Below are 13,490 nucleotides of genomic sequence, written 5' to 3'. Positions count from 1 at the left end.
AGAGACTTGGAATGAATGCCCTTCTCCAAGTGCAATATGAATACTAGCTCTTTTATAAATTTGTATTAAGGTTTAAGTCTCACATGCAAAGTGGCACCATACTGTCCAAAAAACATAGGTTTCTTTTTAAAAAACCGTGGGCTTGTTTTGGCTCTGTTCATGCTACTTTTTGAAAAATGCATTAAAATATTAGAGCTTTGTTCTTTGTGTTTCAGTTCTGACAGAAGGAAGTGGCATATAATATTATGCTTCAGAGGAATAAAACTGCTTGGTTCACACAACTTCAATGACCTTTTAGTGCAGACTTTATCTACAGTTCTTACCAACAGCAGAGATCATTTATTTAAAGGTTTAAAGGAACCCTTTTTCCCTACAGACCTTTACTTCTGGTGCCAAGGACATTGGGGGGTACACTTGAAGTCACAGCAGAGCTTTAAACCAGAGCTGATAAACTCCTGTGGAACGTGACTTCAAAATGCCAGAGCAACAGGGGGAAGGATGGGGAAGAATTTAAGTGATTTTCAAAATACAGGGACATCTATTCAGGCTTAAGGAACATTTGCAAATTGAAGGGAATCCAATGGGATTTGTGATCACTTGCCATTCCTTCAGTTCTTTATTTATTATGTGTACTTTGGTAGCATCTGGAGGCCTTACTCTACAGGGGGCTGTACAAACACTGAAGGAAAATGTGATCTCTCCCACAGCACAACTTTTTAATATAACATGAAGTGACTCAATAATACCCCATCAAGGTCTTGTTCTAAATGCAAGATATTCCAAGTTTCAGGTTTAAAAGGCTGCATTTCTTTCAGCATATTCTATTTGGTTAAACGACTATTGCAAATAGCAATATCTGCCTCCAACTATCTCTCTTATCAATAACTTACAAAGCTTAAATAATAATGAGTGCACAGATGTGAAACCCAGAATTAAAACAGAAGGACCTAAACTCAGCACCATCTATCATTAAGCCCCTATATTTTGTGACTCTGTCATGTCCCTTATGTTGATGCAGATACAATTCTCCAATGCAAAATAAATGCAGGAACTGGAAAAGGATGAAGGAGAGAGAATGATGCAGGAAAAATTAAGAAGCAAAACATATTTCTCAGAAATAAGGTATTTCTGGTTCAGTGCACATGGAACTATTTAATATTAGGAAAGCAAAATGAATTTTTTTATAGAGAAGTGAAAAATCAATGCTTCAACAGTGAAATCCAGAAAAATTTATTGTAAAATCATCTGAGACCTTAAAGCTTGGACGCTTACATTTGTGTCACATAGCAATCTTCCTTCTGTAAAGACAAAAATAAACAGGACAAGCTGATCTATCCCTGCCTGACCTAATTTTGCATTTAAACCACCAGAATTTTTCATAGCCCGATTCTAATCTGGCCTAAAGATGTTTTCATTTTACATTTCCTGCTACCTTTTCCCTGCCTTGATTTTGCTGTTGTGTCCTGCCCAAGCAATCTTTCAAAGAGATGCAAAATCTGTCTTCAGCAAGTGGCGAGCCCCTAAATCCAGAATCAATGACCCACCATCATTAGCTCTGACACTCAATTTAAGTGTCAAAGAAAATCACTGCAGCCATTGGCCAAAATCACATCATGACCTCGACCTCAGTTCAGGGGAGTGCCTGATTCAAAATCGTTTTATCTTTGTCCAGCTTCTTCAACATGTAGCTTGCAGCACCACACGTTCTCTAATATCCAGACCTCCTCAGCCAAAAAACCTTCTTGAGTTTAATGCCAGTAACATAAGAAAGAAGGCAGCAGGACATGCAAGCTCACATTAAGGGTCCCCTCTGAATTAGGAGTACTCAAGGGATTAATTTAATCTGACATATCCTGGCAGGATTTGGAGAGTGCCACATTCATATTCAAACCTGTGATAACACATTAAATACAGTCCCCCGTTTCTGAGTCAGCGAGGCAATAAAGTTCACTTTGAGATATGCAAGTTTCTGATTTAAAATAAGAGTGCTGATAGCTCACAACATCTGCAGTTTGTAGCTACACCATGGGAATAAACAGATATTCCAACTTAGGTAGGCATCTAGTTAGGCAGTAGGAGACTACTCGACAGGTCTCTATTAAAAACTTATTTATGCACAACCTTAAAAACTTATTTATGCCCAACGAGAAGTACAAAACTCTCTTACCTGCAGGTTTGCACATGCTGGTGAATCATTGTGGGAGGGTATTTCGTTGTTGATGGTCTCTGACCCTGTGTTTTTAAGTCTGGAAGCTGTTGTAGTTGTGGCTGTGGTGGTCTGTACTGGTAAGATTGGCTGCCAGACATTCACATCAGTGCCGTTGCCAAAGGCCTGAATTGCATTTTCTGTGAAAATAAATTACAGGCAATTTTCTATTTCTAAAAAAAAAAAAAGGCAAAAAGTAGAACTGAGTTGTTTTTCACTGCCATTATTATTACATTTAAAATGTGTGTTTATAGAAACTCAATTTTATGCTGAAAAATGTGTCTTATTTTTGAACCTATCAGAAACATGAACTGAAAATCTGGGGTCACACAATTATCTGGTGCAGCCTCTTCTTTGTAAAGTTTCCTGTAATTCTTGACAGAAGCTTTAGGACTTACCACAATCATATTTGTTACCATCCAAAAGACTCAAAAATTTACTTTCAGGATTTAAAATACAGTTTGAATGTCATGTCCTAATTCAGGCAGATGAAGTTACAGAGCAAACTAAAAACAGAGAACAGGATAAATATTTATTTCTACAGCTTGTTGTAGAAAACTACCATGCCTATAACTACAAAATAGTTTAACTAAGGCAATCTTTTCCTTACCATTTTCAATCAAAATCTGCATAATTGGGTGAGGGAAACATGGTTAAACTAAAACTTTAGAATATAAAAGTTAAAAAGCTTATCACAGTTTCACAGGATTAAAGAGTGTGTTTATAGCAAGAGTAAATTGGTTGGAGTTTTTATAAACAAATAGAAAAACAGTTCTTAATCAGGTCTTTGGGGATTCAACAAGGATTTGGGGATTTCTTATTTCAAATTCTTTGTACAAGAAATCAAACAATTTCACTGGGGACTAATATATGGAAGTTATTAACACTTCTTCTCAGTGGCATTCCTTGCCTTATAAAATAATTTACATGTAATTTTCTTCTGAAAAAGATGTATTTTATTCTGATATTAGTTCTCAGAACTTCAATATGCAAAAAGAAGAACTTGTAAAAAGCACCAGAATGAGCTGCATTAATAGAGACAAAGTAAGAAGAAGGATAAGTTTTTTTGTGTTTCCCTGAACAAGGCAATATAAAAAGCAGTATTTCCCCAAATCTCAGTAACTCTTTGTTTCCACTGTTGCAAGAATGGTCACAGAAATACCCCCAATCCTTCCAGTCTTCAAAGTCACAAGTGGCCTTTACAATGAGTCTTCTTCAATTATTTCATCCAATTATACTTGATGATCCTTATGAGTCTATTCCAGCTTGAGATATTCTGTGATTCTATGACAGAATCACAGAACTGTTTGGGCTGAGGGAACCTTTCAAGGTCTTCTAGTCCAACCCCTCTGCAATGAGCAACTTCAACTAGATCATTTTGGTAAATGCCCCAAATAGCAGGTTTATTTTCCATTTTGAAGGGGAAATATACTAAAAAACAAACTGGCAAGAAATTCCCATTTTCTTCCTACCGTGAAAAAGGAAGTTTTTTGTTGTATAAAGGAGGTGGGAAGGATTTTAATGAAATTTTCTCCCGGCAATGGAACGCTCACTAATGAAAATAAACATTTTCAAAACTTCCTGTTCTATGTGAAAGACAAAACTTTGTAGAAAATGAAGAACCACCTTTGATTTCTTCCTGAAGAAGACATTATTTTGCAGCTAGGATGCAAAATTTGTCTCACAGTAACCTCCAATACCTTTGACTTATCTTCATTAATGCTTTTGTACTGACGGAAAAGGAAGGACAAGGAATCCCTCTGTCTTTATGTTCTAAAAGGAATCTGTAACACTCTAGAAATTAATATAGTCACAAATGAATAAAATCTGAAGTATTGCAATAGATATAAATGGCAACTGCCATTAGCCTTGAAGAAGGTCTGATGGCACATTGTTAAATTTTACCCCTCATAAAGTTTGAACTCTTTTTTTCTTTTGCTAAATGATCTTGAGTAATTGATCTTCTTCCAAAGCTTAACAAACAGTGTATCACAGAGCAGCTCTGGTTTTTGTGCACAGAACTCCCTGTGCCTTCAGTGCAATGCTGCCTCTTCAGAAGCTACCAATGGGAATTTTTGGATCCTCTCCTTAAATACTGAACCCTGCACTAGCACCAGCTCAGGTCTGTAGGGCTCAATCACTGAGTTCATTTACTGTTTTTGAGAAAAGAAACGATGTCTGCTTCTTTGCATAAGCTGATGAAATACGACTTTTAAAACCACTTTTACTCTCAAAACTCCTGCTGGAAGCCTACTTCTTAACTTTAGTCTGATGGTTAAAAATTTTCCAATTTCAAGCCTAAATATGTATGGCCAATATCTGCCTTTTTGATCTCATGCCAACATTGTCCTGCAGGTCCAGTAATCCCTTCCCCTCCCCAGGCTTGCCCCTCTAATGCAATTTCAGAGGACAATCACGTAGCCTTTCAACTTCTGTTCTGCTAGACTAGGGAAGCCAAACTCTTTTGGTCTCCTCATTTATCTGAAATTAAAACTCTGATGCACACTCCATATCATCCAATTATGCTGCTCCAGGCAGACAGGAAATTTGAAAAGGGAACCTGCCAAAATCGACTGCACTGAGCCATTCTGAAATTTAAAATAGTCCCTAATTTGGAAGTGAATCTGACAGGAAAAAAAAATCAATAATTTAACAAAATCTTTACAATAGTTACTATCCAGGCTTGTGTTAAAACCAGGCATCTGAGATCAAATATCCTAAAAAAAATGAAGCTGGCTGTAAATTGCAAGCACAATCCAATTTAAACTTACTTACAGCAAATCCTTCATATCCTAAACTACATGTCTTTCTTTATATGAAGTTCTTAAATTATACAGAAACCCCTCAGGTGTTGCGACTCCATGGTAAAGATGCTGCCTGACTGTTAGGCTCCAAATACGACCTGCGATGTAAACATATTTCAATACCATACAACTTTGGGTTTTCTTTTTTTTTGTTATTTTCCAAGAGCTTATCCTGTTTGCAATCTTGGCCACAAACCACAGCATCAGGCACATTTGCTCCTCCTTTCAATTTTTACACCTACAACAGAGCCATACGCAACAAAATGCAGAGCGATGGCCTCGATGTGCTGCGCCACGCTCAAGCAGTAAAGGAATTCCAGAAAACACTGTACAGCACGCTAAAAGACACCTAATTCTGTACTCACTAAGGCATGTGTTGTCCTGGAAGAAGTTCAGAAACTTCTGGCACTCCTCGATGTCGTTGCCGCTGTTGCTGCAGTCACACCACGGGGCCACGCTGAGGCTGCTGGAGTCGATGTAGTTCGGGGTCATCACGGTGCCTGTCATGATGAGAGAGGAGCACTGTGAGAAACCTCTGCACTGGAACATCCCCTCCACCCCAGGATGGCCATCAGCCCTCAGGAGGTCACACATTGGGGGCTGGATTCCCAGCACAGACCCACAGCAGGGCTCCCACCTGCAGATTCCACAGCTCCCCTTGGCCTCTGACTCCCAGCCCTGTGCTGTATTTCACACCCTCTGTGCTTTGAATGCCATCACTTCAGGGACTGCAGCACCACTCACACGGTGAAGACACATTTCTTCCCTCCAAAAAGGATTCCCACAGAGAGCTGCATCAGCAGAACTGACAGGTAGAAAACCGTGGCAGAGGGAGGGATGGGTTGGGAGAAGGTGAGCACCTCTTTGAAGGGCTCTGCTGCCAAATCAAACACACGTGGACTGTGTCCTTAGAGCTGCACTTAAAAATCTGAGTTTCCCTCCTCGCTTTGTTTTTTCTCATTTTAATTCTTGCTGTAAATGAATGGCTGAAACCAGGTACCCAGACCTGTGCTTCCTCCCTGAGCCTGCAGCCAGGCTGACAAAACACTTCTGAAATGCATCAGCAGGAGAATGCTGGTCCTGCTGAGGGGAGCCCTTCTGCATCCTGGAGCAGTGTTAACCACAGGTGCTCATGAGGGACCTGCCAGCAGAGTGGGTTATGCTGATGGACAGAGCAAAACCCAGCATGCATGAGAAGGTACAGCAGATTCTTTAAAGGTAATAAATTATTATCAGTCCTGCTGTCTCACTGTTTCCTCAGTACACTGATTATTTCCTAAACATTGTCAACAGCTCTCCAACCACAGGGTCATTCTAACTCTGTTGCAAACTCCTGGGTAAATATACTGCCATTTATATGCCAGCTCAAGGCAACCAAGAATGAAATGAAACCAAAACAGGCATTTTGTGTCCTGAAAGATGTACAGCAACTGCTCATCACTCATCTGGATCAGGAAATTGTTGCATGATGGCTCAAGCCAGGAGTCTCACTGAATGCATTACCCCAGCAGGTCAGGTATTTAAAACTTTCCTAAGGATTGAGAAGTTCGAATCTTTATTTTATTTGTCTGACCAAAACAGAAAAATTAAATAAAAAGGGGAAGACATTCCAGACCTGAACAGCTGCCAGCTGCTTCAGGGAACATGTTCCTCACTGGATAATTTGCAGTCCTAGGACAGGTCATACATCGTGAGGAAATGTGATCACATCTCCTCAAAACTGACATCAAAGTAGTCATTAAGAAGATGGAATAGATGAAGGACAAATGTTAGAGACCCAAAGTGAACACTAGGAGAGAAAATTTGGTCCATAGGTCCAGGGTCCAACAGTCTGCAATAAGAGACGGGAAAGGGCTATCAAACATCAAGCTAAAAAAAGGAACATTAGAAATAACACAAATCACAGAGTGATGGCTAATAGCCTTTCAGTCACCAGGCAGTGCTGGGAAATGAACAAATCAACATGCAAACTGCCTCATATGTGACGTGGGAGACAAGGGACAGCAGGCACCAGGGCTGGCCTGAGAAAGACAGTAATGGATGTGAAAATGAACGTGGTCCCATTGTGAAATTCACAAAAAGCACCTTTTATCTGGTTTTGGGATGTTCTCTGACTATAATCCCATACCTTTGGCTTCCTGCAGCTTTTAACAGATAGTTGCACTAATAATTGCTCGAATTCTACATGAGATTAGTACATGAGTAAACAGCATGGTTCAAAATTCATTAAATGGAGATAAAGAATTCAGTAAAATAGGCAAATATAATTTGCATTGTTAATGGAAACTGGACAGTAGATAAATAAGAAGAGGAATGATGTTAAATTAAAACAAAACACATTAAAATGTCTCTCCCTCATCCACATGATGGTTCAGAACACTATTTCAGCCTTGTAACATGATCTGAAAAGAAGTGTGAGAAAGTGAAGATCAAGAGGATTTTGCAAACGGAAAGAAAATAGGTAGGTTGAAAAAAAAATCTAATTAGCAAATGCTTAGTGAAGGGTTAAAAAAACAGAAAGGTACTGAGGAAATTAAAAAGGTCACTGAGGTAAGACTTTCTTATCACAAAGAGGTAATAAGGTAATTAAAATGGGTTAAGATGGGTTGAAAGTGTAACAGATACCAAGGCACAATTAGGGTTGATGAACACAGGAAAGACAGGACAAGGAAAGTGTGTACACAGCACACAAACTGTGCATCCAGCAAAAGCAGAGTGGCTGAAAGAGCAGCTAGTAGAAAATCAGTCTGTCACTTAAACCTGGGGGCAGATGTGAACCCAAGCAGATTATATGCTTGGTTTCCTGGGGTGGATTTCCTTTTTTCCCTGCCTCTCCCTTCCCCCTCTCTCCGCTCGCTGGCACCTTGGAAATTCTGCTGATGGACACTCAGGGACCAGAGAAACCCTGGTGGCTGGCAGAAAAACAGGACATGCTTGGTTTTCTGAGCTCTGGGTATCAAACTGCTCTGGGATGGTCTCAAAACCTCCACATTTTAGACAAAAGCAGAGCTGGCCTCAACACAGCCAAAAGGTTGCTTGAATTCAGGTGAGAAAGAGCTGAAATTCCTTTGGCCCAAAACAACTCTAGCTTATTCTCACAAACTCTCATGGAATTCCTGGGAATGCCAGGGAAATTGGATGGATTTTGCTCGAGACAAGTGAAAACGTGTCAGAAAGTTAAAGCTAAAGCAGATTTTGAAGTCAGCACTTAGAGCAAAACTCAATTCATGTGGGAGTGAAGAAGGCCCAGATGGCTTAGCCAGGCTGTAACCAAAGTACTGACTCGAATGTGGCTATCCACAGTCTCCTTCTGCATTAACTACTTTTTATTTTTTTCTGTTAATTAAAAAAAAAGTTTTAATTTATCCCTATACTACAACAGGAAGCCTAAAGGAATTGAGGTTTTCCAACTTCCTGTAAAGTGTACATATCTTTAAAATTATATACATAACACCCTGATGCAAACATTAAAGCAGCCTCCACAGACTGTTCTCCATTTTATTGATGAAGCACCTCACACAGAAACTGTGACTAGCTCTATTTCCATTTAAAGTCATTAACTTTAGGTAGGATTCCACTAATTTCAGTGAAGTTAACTCTCGTTTACATCCCTGTATTTGAGGACAGACTCACATCCACTGTACCTTCCACAGAGAAGCCTCAGTTTCCTGAACAAACTCTGTGGAGGAGCAGTTTTTGCTACATTTAATGAAATGGCTAAACAAAAGAATATTTTATTTTAATGAACAATATTTTATTTTAATTAAATGGAGATCCTGAAGCTCTGAATGGATCTGTAGCAGCTTCTTACCCACAGTCTAACTCTTCTTGTAGTTTTATATCTATTCAGCAGACATTTAAAAGATTATACTGCTGATCTCTGCCTTACTCCACTTTCAGATCAGATTGATATCAGAGGCAGGAATTTACTTCAGTGCAAGAAGCGTTTTGGTAATTTCTTGATTTAACAGAATTACTACTAAGAAATAAAAACTCTCCAAACACCAGTCAGTTCCTCTTTTGCATGTCTCCAGGGGCTAGCAGGAAGGAAGAAAAATGTGTCTTTTCCCCTTTGAGAACTCAATCTCCTTTTGATTTGAACTCCCTAGGCACCCATTCCACATTTCTGATGCGTGACAGGTTTTGCTGCATGGTCATCCCCAGTAACACGGGAACACCTCACCAGAGGAACTGGGTCATCCTTGGGCTTAAACTGAAAAATGAAACCAACAAAACTGCCAGCAAAATTCTCAGGGTCCAGCAAGAACTTGGCAGCTCTTACCCAGAAGTATCTATTAGTAACAGCTACTCCTTGCCAGCAACCAGACTTCTTAATCTCATTGACAAGATCAGATTTCAAGGCTATTCAATTCTCTGTTTCAGAGTCAAATGACAGTCTGTCATAACTGTTCAGATGTTATACCCTTTGCATACTGTCTTAATCTCTTCAGTGGTAGAAGAATATCCTTTGAAGCCATCACATCTCATTTTACCCATTGCCACATGGACTTACCTCACTTGTTAGCTGCTAGAGTAATAAGAATGGTAACAATAAGAGTGAGCATAGCTTTCATTTTTCAGCAAACCCAACCTATTTTAGAAATATTTTCATTTCAGTCTTATCCCCAGGGACATTTATTTAAAAGCAGGATCAGCTTCAGGGCATCAGCTGGCACCTTCATGCCCAACAGAAGGGGATATTACTGCACTGCAGCAGGTGCAGGCTCTAAGCTTAAAAACATCTGATCTGGTGGCCTTTCAAATTTGTTTGTTTCAGAGTTTTGACATTCACTTATTATTTATTGCCCAACTATGATATTTCTACAACACATTCAGCTTCTTGATGTGATCTCTCTCCTTTAGGAATTAAATACTGAGTGTGGCATGTGGAATCTGGCTTCCATAAAGGCATCCCTGTGCCTGTTGGCACTCAGGAAGGTGACAACAAACAAAAATAATCAAGTTGGGGGGGGATTTCCTTCAGATTTGGTCTCAGTTCATCTCACTGACAGGCATCTCTGAAAACACTTAGAGTGGACAGAAGGATGTAATGGAAAGAATAGCAGCTGGAATTGATAAAAGGCTGGATTGATCTGTTGTTTCATACCTCAGGTTCAGGCACCTTTCTCTCAAGGTGTTTACCCGAACTTGTGATGACAGCTGCAATATCAACCAAGCTGCACTTCCACTTGTTCACTTCCTACTCCTTGCTCCTGTCTACATTCAACCCTCTTAATAAGCTTTACTTTTTAAGCTTGCATTTATTTCAAATTCAAGCCTTTTCCCTCCTAATCTTCCATCCTTAACTTTCTTGTAACATACAAGCTTGCCCCAAAAATCTCTGTACGGTGACACCGGGCCATCACGTGTAGGAGGAGAAACTGGCCCAGCATCACATCATACAGAACTATAATCCAGTTGTTATCTCACACAGGCCTTCAAAGTGCAGTTTGGGTTTTTTTTCTCATGAGCAAGCCCCCAGCCCTCGCTGCCCTCTCACCAATGAGCCCCGAGTAAGCGAGCAGGCAGTCAGCATAGTTCTCCTTCAGACAGCCACTAACAGAGCGTGACTCGGGCTGGCAGTTGGTGAAGAAATCTGCAAGGCGAGATCTGCAACGGCAAGAAAAATGCATAGCTTTAAAAACCAACCCTGGAGGCATTCTTACCTCTTACACTCTCTGTTTGTGGACAAGACTTAATAATTCTTTAACTTAAATGCATATTGGACACATTTCAGCCATTGAGAGTCTCTTTCTAAGACGCATCTCTTCCCAGAATCTGTTTTTGAAGTCAGAGCAAGAAAGTGTAAGAAAACAGTAAAAAGGAACAGAACAAGAGGGAAATGTCTGCCCTTTACTAAAAGAAATGTTCTGCATTTTCATGCCAAGAAAAAGACAAAGACTGATTTTATCATATGAGGAGTCATTTTGCCTGGATCTGAACTCTTAACTGGAGTTTTTTATTCAGAACACAGTTTCTGCTGTTTTACTGATTACACAGAACTGTACGTTTGTGCTCACAGGGCCAGCCAGGCTCTTACTGCAGGGCCTGAAGCAGGTCCTGCCTTGGTGGTGCCCCAGGTTTGCAGGAGTGAGCTGATCCCTGCTCTGGGGCAGCAGGCAGCACAGCTGGCACCGCAGAGCCCCGGCACCCAGGGTCTGTTTGTTCCTGTGAAATCTGCATTTCTCCAAACTCTGGAGCACTCAGCCCGGGCTGAGGTGAAAGGAAGGTGTGCTCTGCATCGAGTCCTGCTGCTGAGCAGCCACATTATCTTCACCTACCTCAGCCAGCCCATGACCAGGGAGGGGAGAGCACTGAACACATGCAGGAGGTGCTTTAGGACCAGCAGTGCAGCTGTACTGTGATCAACTGAGTCCTACCATGCTGGAAATGAAAAGGACTAACACACAGGATCTCTTCTGATTATTTGTGATTTAAAGGCCATATAATGCCCCCATTCAGGCCTGTAAAATTTGCAAGGCATTGATGAGGTGGGTAAAGGTCACACATCCTACAGTCATCCCCCTGCCCATCTTAGCTTTATAATCCTGGATAGTGACTTTTTTTTATTTGCAAACTGTTATTTAGACCTTCATCTAAAAAAAAAATCACCTCCCTACTTCAATCTCACCTGTGAAATAGATATAAAAATGTTCTTTTGCCTCTGACAACCCACAGTAATGTCTCAGGATCAGATGTTTAATCTTTGCAAAGCCCTCTCAAAATCAGAATAGTAGAATCTATGAATTTTCATTAGTGCTCCAGCATTATGCAGATTTGCAATATAAATGCTCTTTTTCGGTTTTGCAACAACCTCACAAAAGTTAGCAGAAACAAGTGATTTGCAAGTGATTTACTTTATTTGTTTACATGCTCCAGAGACTAATTATCTTTGTTTGCTTTATTGTTTTACCTTCCCCAGAATGGGACTGGATACACATCATTAACTGGCCTGAAAGTAACGATGGGCAAACATCAAAAGGTTCAGAGGCTTCGTTTGAGAAAGCATCCTATAAATAAACTCCGTGCAACCTATACCTGAATTTATGAGAGCTGTTCTCATGGCCTTATTTTACTTCCATCTCCTGCTAACTGTACTGACACCAGCAAACCCATGGTTGCCTTCAAGCCACAGTCAACCCTAAGCTTTTCTCTCCCTCTCTTGCCTTATCTAACCACTTAACCTTGAGATGGAAATCTGTACCCAGTTGCCTTTAATAGTTTTAAAAATTCAACCACTCTAGCAATCATACATATATATATATAAATGTATACACACAGATACATATATTTCTAAATTTACATAAAATCCCTACTTAGCTGGTGAATCTATACTGTGCCTACCAGGTGACAGGCTGAGAGGAAATGTGTCTCAAGGTATGTAAAGAGATAAATAGCAGCACCATCAAGAAAATCTGGGGAAGGAAACCCTCTGTCACTGCAGTGATTCCTCTCCCAGTCAGTAATTAAGACAGTGGCTCGAATCCAGCTTTTGGATCAATTGGGAACAGAGTTGACAGTTTCCAAGGATTTTTCTAATTCTACTAATACCTGGATGAAGTCAGGTTTAGAACAGAACAGAGCCTATTACATCTATCTAGTATGAAAAACCTCTGCCATGGTAGAAAGGGCAAGCCTTCTGCATATACAGTATTCTTGTGTTTCTAGAACAAAGTAGCTCCTCAGATCTAGATTTCATTATTTATGTGACCACAAACCAATCTTTTCAGCAATGGATTATACAATCAGCATCTTGATAATCCTGAAAACACTTCTTGCAATCATTTCATCATTCTTAAATGTCCAGTTCTCCCTTAGGTTATTAGGTGCATTGGTCCAGAGATCATTTAATATACTCCTCTTCTCTAAATGTTTTTAAGGATTGATAACTATAGAATAAAATCAGTCATTTACTACCCAGCCTGCTTAAAGAACTTATTTGTTGTAAACCCTAAAGGAGGCTAAAAATAGCTCTGCAGATCTCTTTTCCATACACCTTGATTTCCATGTGAATTTCTGAAGAGTTTTTGCGGTCATAAAAAGTAATGATGTGACAACATTGCACATTTAAGTTTTCATAAGTCAAATATAGTTCAGGTAGCTCTGGCCTGAGCACTACTGGACATGAACACACAACCCTTCCCTCGCCAGTCATCCAAACTTCACACAATCCCAGCTCTCACCCTCTCCTGAGCTGTTAACTACACCTGATACTTATGTGGATTCATTTGTGCTGGAGATAAGGTGAGAAAATAAAAACAGAGATCTCCATCTGCCATGAAATACTCCAGTACTTTCAATGAAGATCTGCTGACTAACACTCAGTGAAGATCCCAGACATTTCCAGCAGACTGGCAGTGATGGAACTGTGCTCATCAGTGAACACCAGAACAGTGGTACTGCTGTTTATCCAGAGAGAAAGATAAATTAGCCTGGTAAGAAACATCAATCCTAAAGTATTGCACATGAATATTAAGAAA

The 13,490-nt window shown here is 40.0% G+C and overlaps 1 protein-coding gene across 2 annotated transcripts in view; it reads right to left on the bottom strand.

The window, feature by feature from the left end:
* The window catches only part of GFRA1 (GDNF family receptor alpha 1), a 138,221-nt gene that overhangs the window by 28,443 nt on the left and 96,288 nt on the right, over window positions 1–13,490 (bottom strand). For both annotated transcript variants that reach the window (XM_063405244.1, XM_063405242.1), the window contains exons 5-7: window positions 10,511–10,620; window positions 5,376–5,510; window positions 2,168–2,346 (exon numbers count right to left, since the gene is read on the bottom strand). In XM_063405244.1, the coding sequence (XP_063261314.1) occupies window positions 2,168–2,346; window positions 5,376–5,510; window positions 10,511–10,620 (424 nt within the window). The remainder of the gene's footprint in view (window positions 1–2,167; window positions 2,347–5,375; window positions 5,511–10,510; window positions 10,621–13,490) is intronic.

The sequence above is a fragment of the Prinia subflava genome, chromosome 9, assembly GCF_021018805.1.
Source record: "Prinia subflava isolate CZ2003 ecotype Zambia chromosome 9, Cam_Psub_1.2, whole genome shotgun sequence".
Taxonomy (NCBI): Eukaryota; Metazoa; Chordata; class Aves; order Passeriformes; family Cisticolidae; genus Prinia; species Prinia subflava.
The sequence above is the reverse complement of the archived record's forward strand: the minus strand, read 5'-3'. Positions and strand labels throughout refer to the sequence as shown.